The sequence below is a fragment of the Corvus brachyrhynchos genome, unplaced genomic scaffold (genome assembly GCF_000691975.1).
Source record: "Corvus brachyrhynchos isolate BGI_N302 unplaced genomic scaffold, ASM69197v1 scaffold293, whole genome shotgun sequence".
Classification (NCBI taxonomy): domain Eukaryota; kingdom Metazoa; phylum Chordata; class Aves; order Passeriformes; family Corvidae; genus Corvus; species Corvus brachyrhynchos.
This window is the reverse complement of record NW_008237410.1, coordinates 2,101,744-2,109,160: the sequence shown is the minus strand read 5'-3', so window position 1 is coordinate 2,109,160 and position 7,417 is coordinate 2,101,744. Positions and strand designations below refer to the sequence as shown.

Genomic DNA, 7,417 nt, shown 5'->3' with positions numbered 1-7,417 from the left:
GGCCATATATGTACCTTTTGTTCTAGTGAGTACTTCCAGCCCTCAAATGAAAAGACATTTTTAAAGCTGTATCAGTGCCCTCACTTCCTCAAAAGTCTTTCACTGTTCTCTGTATAGTCTTGATTTTGAGAATTCATAGAAACATTATAGCTGCAGCTACTTGTTTATGAAACATTGCCTCAAGAGGACAGCATGTTTCAGAGGGTTTGTCCAAGTGTTCTTAAGATAGTGGCTTTAATCCATGAAGCTTTCAGTAATTTGGGCCTCACGCTTTTACGCAATTAAGACCATAATCAGTTGGCATTAAATCCATCTTGATTTAAAAAGGTAGTTCCTCTTATCAGAGTTTTCGCTAAGTGAAGGCAGACTCTGCTACTTCACTGTCTCCTGGACACCTGCTTTGCCTATAAGTATGTGATTTTGACGTTCTTTTCAGAAAGCTGAATGTCTCCCTACCCTCTCTTTTATATTCTTTGAGAGACAATAACAATATAGTGTAAATGTGTGAGAGCTATTGTGGATTTATTATTGTAGATGGTGAATATTATTGTGTGCCCCGTGGGTAGTCAGTTGTATGTGGCATATATTGTAGATTTATATTTTGTCTGCTTAAAACACTACTAGAAGTGCCTAGAGCCAGGGTTAGGTGCTTAAGTTGTAGCTTCAAATAAATAAATAAATAAATACATTAAATAAATAATTGAAGCAGTCAGTTTCAGATAATAGAGAGAGATTGCTTCTGGGTAGAAAACTCTGTAAGTCTTACAGCAACAGAATCTTTAATAAAGAAGGTTAAAGAAAATCCCCGAAGAATTTCTTGTCTGCAGATAAATAAAAGAACCCCAAGCACCCAAACTAACAGGACTTGGTGAATTAGAAGCTTCTTTATGTATGGTATAAAACTAATTACTAGGGAGCATTTTATTTACCTCTAATTTCTATTTAATAGCCACTGCACTTGTCATTGCAGGTATGGTTACAAAAGTATGGCTACCTTCCACCAACTGACCCCCGAATGTCGGTGTTGCGCTCTGCAGAAACCATGCAATCAGCTATAGCTGCCATGCAGCAGTTCTATGGCATTAATATGACAGGAAAAGTGGACAGGAACACAATTGAGTAAGTAACCAGTACTGAACTGCTCTTGACTTTTCTGTTTTAAGCAGGGTAAAATAGAGCTGGGAAGCAGCAGTGTGACCGGAGTATCCAAATAGTGTTGCAGCTTCAGATGGGGAATTAAATTTTTTCTCTCTTTCCTTGCCTTTCCATTTTCTTCATCTACTGTATTTTGTGGTAGCAGGTCATCACCTGCCTAAATGCTGTCTGCCTTTGGGTGAGTGATTGTAAACAAGATGTTACAGGGTTACCTAAAGAAAGGGTCAAAAGGTTGTCAATGTGGAAGGGAAGAAACGTATTTGGAGCTGGCAAGAATCCATTAAATGTTCCACAACTGAAGGAGTCTTTTTTTACTAGAAAATCTTTAGTGTAAATTTCTTTATTCTCATTGAAAAAAAATATTTGGCACACTCCACTGGCTCATTCGTTTAGTGTTTTTCAGTAACAAAAAACTAGGTGTGGTCATTTTAATATGCAGTAAAATTGAATTTGTTTTGCATGCCCTTTGCAATTCTGAAGTTGTTTCAGGCTCTCAGTGTCTGATTTTAGTGACAGAATGGACACAGAGAAACTTTGTAAAACAGACCTATTAAAGGACACTTTCAAATGCCTCTATACTGTGCCAAATATTAAAAACATGCCAAAAAATTAAAAAAAACAGCGACTATTAATGCACAACTAAGAAAATGTGTCTGGGATTAAGACAGCAGGACCAGGCCAGAGATAATGCCCCTGTACTTCACATTGGTGGGGCCACTCCTCGAATCCCGTATTCTGTTTTGGGCCCTTCACTGCACTGCAAGAAGGACTTTGAAGTGCTAGAGCATGTCCAGAGAAGGGCAACAGAGCTGGGGAAGGGTCTGGGGCACAAGTCCTGTGAGGAGCAGCTGTGGGAATTGTGGCTGTTTAACCTGAAAAAAAGGAGACTCAGGAGGACCTTACCACTCTCTACAACTACCTCAAAGGAGGTTGTAGCCAGGCGGGAGTCAGCCCCTTCTCCCTGGTAATAAGTGACAGGACAAGCCTCAAGTTGCACCAGGGAGGTTTAGATGGATATTAGGAAATAGTTCTTCACCTAAAGGATTGCCAAGCATTGTAACAGGCTCCCCAGGGAAGGGTAAATGTGGCACTTAGGGACATGGTTATATGGTGGATTTGGCAGTGCCATGATAATGGTTGGAATCAATGATTTTAGAGGTCTTTTCCAACTTCAGCTATTCTCTGATTCTCTGATTTGAAGTGCTTGTTGGACTCATTTCAGTTAAATTGTGATAAAGACTATCTTGTGATTTCAGAAAAGTTACTTTCCTTGAAAAGCAAGCAATAACTAAATAGTGCTGTCACTGCATATTCAACATTTGCTTCAGTGAAATATGCTTCTACTGCTCTAAAATGCTTATTTGGGGGGGAAAATCCTCCTTCATTTCCCATTTACCACCCCCAACCTGATGTGTCATCTTTTGTTATTCTTTTAGGGTAAAGTAGCTGACATTAATGATTTTTCTATCATTTAGAGTTTAGGGAAGAGACTACACAAAATGCTGGCAGGATTGGAAAAATCATTTTATTCCACTGACACATACTCTATTGCATTGAAAAGCAATAAAACAAAGCAGATTTTGTGGCTGCCCTCAGGGGAGGTGAGTTGATCACACATCACTCCGTTTAGGAATTTAAAGGACCTTAGACCATGCAGTGCAATAGCAGTAAATGCCTTGTGAGAGAGCCATGCTCAAAGGTATGTTTATGGCCCATTCTGCAGGGTGAAGAGTCTGTGCTCTTCATACAGCTTCAGTGATTGATCTTTGAGGAGAGAGTGCTGCTATGCCAGTAACTAGTGCCCTTTTAAAGACACATTAGTGGCAGCTTTGTAAGCGACAAGATGTTTCACTAAAATATTCTGTTCGTAGATGCTATGCCAGTAACTAGTGCCCTTTTAAAGACATTAGTGGCAGCTTTGTAAGCGACAATATGTTTCACTAAAATATTCTGTTCGTAGCAGCACAGAGGAGACAGAAGGGGGTAACCCAAGGGAAAGCAGAGGCCATCTCTTAGTTTAGGGTATCAGCTGGAGAATTGAAAAAACCAAACCAACCCAAAATTCTAAATTCAAATGGAGGTGGCTAATGTTGCTAATTTGGCATTTTGGCCACCAAGGTTTTCTTCACTTCTGCAATGTAAGAGATGAAGAAATCTATCTATGCAGCAATCCAAAGCATTAATCTTATAAAGTGGTGAATATTGAGTCTGAGATCTTTTGATGCATGATTTTCTTCTACACAGAAAGATATATTAATACATTGCAATTCATATGTACATGTAACTCACGCTGGATGAATGCTGCATTTACTCAGATATTTGGAGTCACATTAACTTGAGTCAAGTTATGAACAGAATTGATTCTTAAAGGCTTGTCACACTTATATTGGTGCTGAAAAAACCAAAACAATGAAAAACTTATCTTTAACTAAATTCTTGCCTCAAGACACCATCAGTTCACATCACTGAATATTCATGGAAGATATGACTAATAAAGGGTAGATTGTTTTTCAGTTGTTCATTTGTGGCAATATTTTGTACATTTTTGAAATGTACAAAATTTGTTTTCACTTTCATCTTCACAGAAATTATATATACTCTTTAGTTCAGAAATATGTGATATTTGTTTCTCTGGGATTAATATGCTGTAATCACTAACAATGCTGGTGTTACAAATAATAAATACAGCAGGAACCTCATAAAAAAATATGTTACCATCTTCTGCATGAGGATTTACCTGCTTCTTTTACACATCTCGAGAAGAGATTATGATGTGCTTCTTTGTCTTCAAAAGGACAAACAATTTAAAAAGTTATAGTGTTAACTTGATAGGAACCAACTTTGGGGGTACTAACAAAGAAATATTGTCCTACAGCAGCAGCACCATCAAAAGTCTCCTGGGGGGATTTTGCTGCTCTGAGAAGTAGATAATCCCTCAATGAGTATTTTGGTATGCATAAATATGAACAGTATTCGTCTTCTCCCTACTACTCAGCATTCACTGGTTTTTGCTATTTTTTTTCTCAAGTGACTTGAAAAGAATGATGCATACATATTGCTGGGGGTAAGGAAGAGTGAGTGGTAGGAAGAGACATCCTTATAATGGTGTAAAAATATTAGGGAGGTTCTGAATACAAGTACCAAGACAGTGGCAAACCCAATGAAAATACTGTCTGAAATTTGCATGGAGTGTCACAGTATTTTCTGTATTTCATTTATATGCTACCAAACACAGCCAATGTTTCATGAAAAGAACACTTCTGAAACTGGACCCACTGTTGTTATTCCTGGTCTTCTGCATCCCTAAAACAAACTAGGAGAGAGAGAAAAAGACTAGTTGTTCTTTTCTTAAAACTGCTATACGTGTTTATTCCCAAAACTTGTTCTGCAGTTTTGAGGATTACATTGCAAACTTCTTGATAGACAGTTGGAATGGTCGTGTATAGGATGCTGACTAAATCTGTGCAATAATAACAAAACTTTCATTTTATTCTAATGCCATCCTTTATAAATAAATGGCAAATGTGCTTATTTTATTGCTTAGATCAGCTTTTAACTAAGTTTATGCTCTCTGCTGTTTTTATATTAACTATCAGTCACAAAGTTAAATCTGAGCTGTTGAAATTGATCCAGTGGTTTATTTTCTTAGTAAATAGTAAAATTTTTTGTGCAAAAGTATATATAAGGTCTGTACCCTCAGCAAATATCCAATGAGAAGTCTTGTAAAGCAATCATCAGGGCTGACATACAATATCTTACATCACTCTTTGACTGTTTTCTATTACTTAGCAAGTATCAGTAACATCCTGTAATAGCAGGCTACAGTAGGTAAAAGCAAAGATGCTTAGAAAACATACCTCTTTCTGCTCACTAAAAGTTTAGGGGTATAATTCAGTAGTTTTCTTAAATAGATGTCTGTAGTTTTTCCAGCCACTAAGTTAAGTTCCAGTAAGTCAAGTTGAATCCTCCCTTTTAGTTTCCTTTTTTGCTATAACTCTGCCCAAAATAAACCCTAGACCCCACAACAACAAAACCATTGTGCAACCTTAGCAACAATTTTGATTAGGGATAAAGCAGTTGGGACTCTTAATGAAACGTATGGTTTTTAATGTTTTGATTCTGTGTTAGGCCAAAATTTTTTCCTGAAGGCTTAAGAAAAATAAGTGACAGAGATTTTTTCCTCTTAACTACTGAAGAACAAAATATGGTTAGGCAAATGGCTTGAGGTAGAAGAAGTTCGGTTTCATCTCTCTTTCTACTGGAAGAGCATCACAGTTTTGCTGCATATTTTTCTTTTAATCTTTCTAGATTTGCTGTGAGTCTAAAATGTTTAAATTTTCCTGACATACATTCCTCAAGATTCAACCTAATGGAGTTAGAAGAGGAATGTGATGTGACATAGTGTACAGATAGAGAAGTTCAGTCACAACTAAGCCTCTTTATTGAGTACTTATAAAATACTAATTTTGAGGGGCTGCTGCAGAAAAGATTTCTACAAGTTCAAAAACAAAGTGATGAGAAAGAAGCAAAGTCATTACCTGTGTGCACCCTTTTAAAATGAAACATATTTCAAACCATTTAAAAAACAGGTCAAAAAATTAAACTCCAACAAGCAATCAGAAACATAGAAGACCTTGATCATAACACATTACAAGAATCTATATTGGGAAGAAAATAGAAATCAGTGTTTTATTTGTCACTTCCCCCAGTGGAAGACCATATCATGCCCTAAGTATCCGGAATGACATGAGCTTTAATGATTATTACTAACAGAAGTCTTCCTCCCAGTGAGTGTGAGAAAAATTACTGTTGAAAAAGATTTAAAATATTAAAGGAATAAAAGGGAAATTTATGTGTCTGAAGTTGTTAACATTTTGCCTCATTTCTGTTCTAGAAAATACTGAGCTCCCTTACTAGTCATGCACTAGTTTGTTTAAAATTCTACTGCTAAACTTAGCTCAGCTAAGATCTAGGTGATGGATTTGGTGATGTTCCAACTCTTCAGCTGTGAATTGCATCTTTCCTTAAATTTTTCATGAAGATAATTTCCCAAAAGCTACTGAACCACTCATGCAATGACTTCCATTTGAATTATATTTGGATTTATATTGTGTGAACTACAGTCCCAGACCTCATGTAAGAACAGTAAGAACATTAGTGGTCCAGACAGCATGACAACTTGGAACATCCCCTGGTTGTCCAAACCAATAGAGATACAAGCATAATGTCCTTGATAGGTACATACTACTTCAAAATCAATGCAAGAACAAATTGTGACTGCTTGAATTTCATAATGTGTTATTTTGGGCTATGTTTTGTTAAAAAAGGATGGTCAGTAGTTGTATTAGGATAATGCAATGTTGACTTTTGAATCCATGTTACCTGTTGTTCCTGACTTTTGGTATTAATTCTAAAGTGTGAAAAAATTTTTACATTAACAGAATTCTCTATAAGATTATTGAATCTTTTGACTTGAGAAATTATTTCAATAGCTTTGAAGATTAATTTTTAAATTCAGAACTTAGAATATTTACTCTTATCTGCCCCTAGCTTGCCAGTGAGAAAACCCCGTTATTAAAATAGGTCTCCATCAGTTAAGCTAAATAATGTAAACTTTTTGGAGAGGGGGAAGGCCTAACTCAATGACTTAGAAGTCATTGCCCTTGAAATGATACAACTATAAGTGATATATATTTTATACAATATGTTTGGAAAGTGTTTCTTACAAAATATAATAGTTACTTGGTTTTGCTTTATTCCTTGCTTCTTGCTCTTGGTGTAGGGATATCACCTGAAGGTGAGAACACTGATCTTTTGTTATGTTTATGTCTTTTTCTGCAATGTGTGTGTGCGCAGTTTCGACAGCATAATTTATATCTACCCTGCCATTAAAATGCTGCATACTGATCTAACATGCACTGTGAAAAAGTATTACTGACAAAGTGTCTAAAAGTTTTTGAAGGTCTGAACCAATTTTAATCTCATGAAGTGTAAATATAACATTTTACTAAGAAGAATATTATTGCCCTTTGGTCTGTAACAGAGGTTTACTTCTTTCCTTCATTTTCTTTCATTATTAGAGCAAATTAAACTTTTCAATAATATTTGTCCCAAAAAATCCCTAATGCCTACTTTGTTGAATTGTTACTTTATTTCAAAAACCAAAGGAACCTGAAGTAAAGTTGCAGGGTGTTTCAGCAAATACTGGTGGGGTAAAGTTTTTTTAGATTTTTGCAGTATGGTCTTTGCAGGCACTAGGGAA

The 7,417-nt window shown here is 36.2% G+C and overlaps 1 protein-coding gene across 1 annotated transcript in view; it reads left to right on the top strand.

Annotated features, from left to right (window-relative positions):
- The window catches only part of MMP16 (matrix metallopeptidase 16), a 176,023-nt gene that overhangs the window by 82,922 nt on the left and 85,684 nt on the right, over positions 1-7,417 (top strand). The window contains exon 2 of the mRNA XM_008631218.2: positions 971-1,119. Within this exon, the coding sequence (XP_008629440.1) occupies positions 971-1,119 (149 nt within the window). The remainder of the gene's footprint in view (positions 1-970; positions 1,120-7,417) is intronic.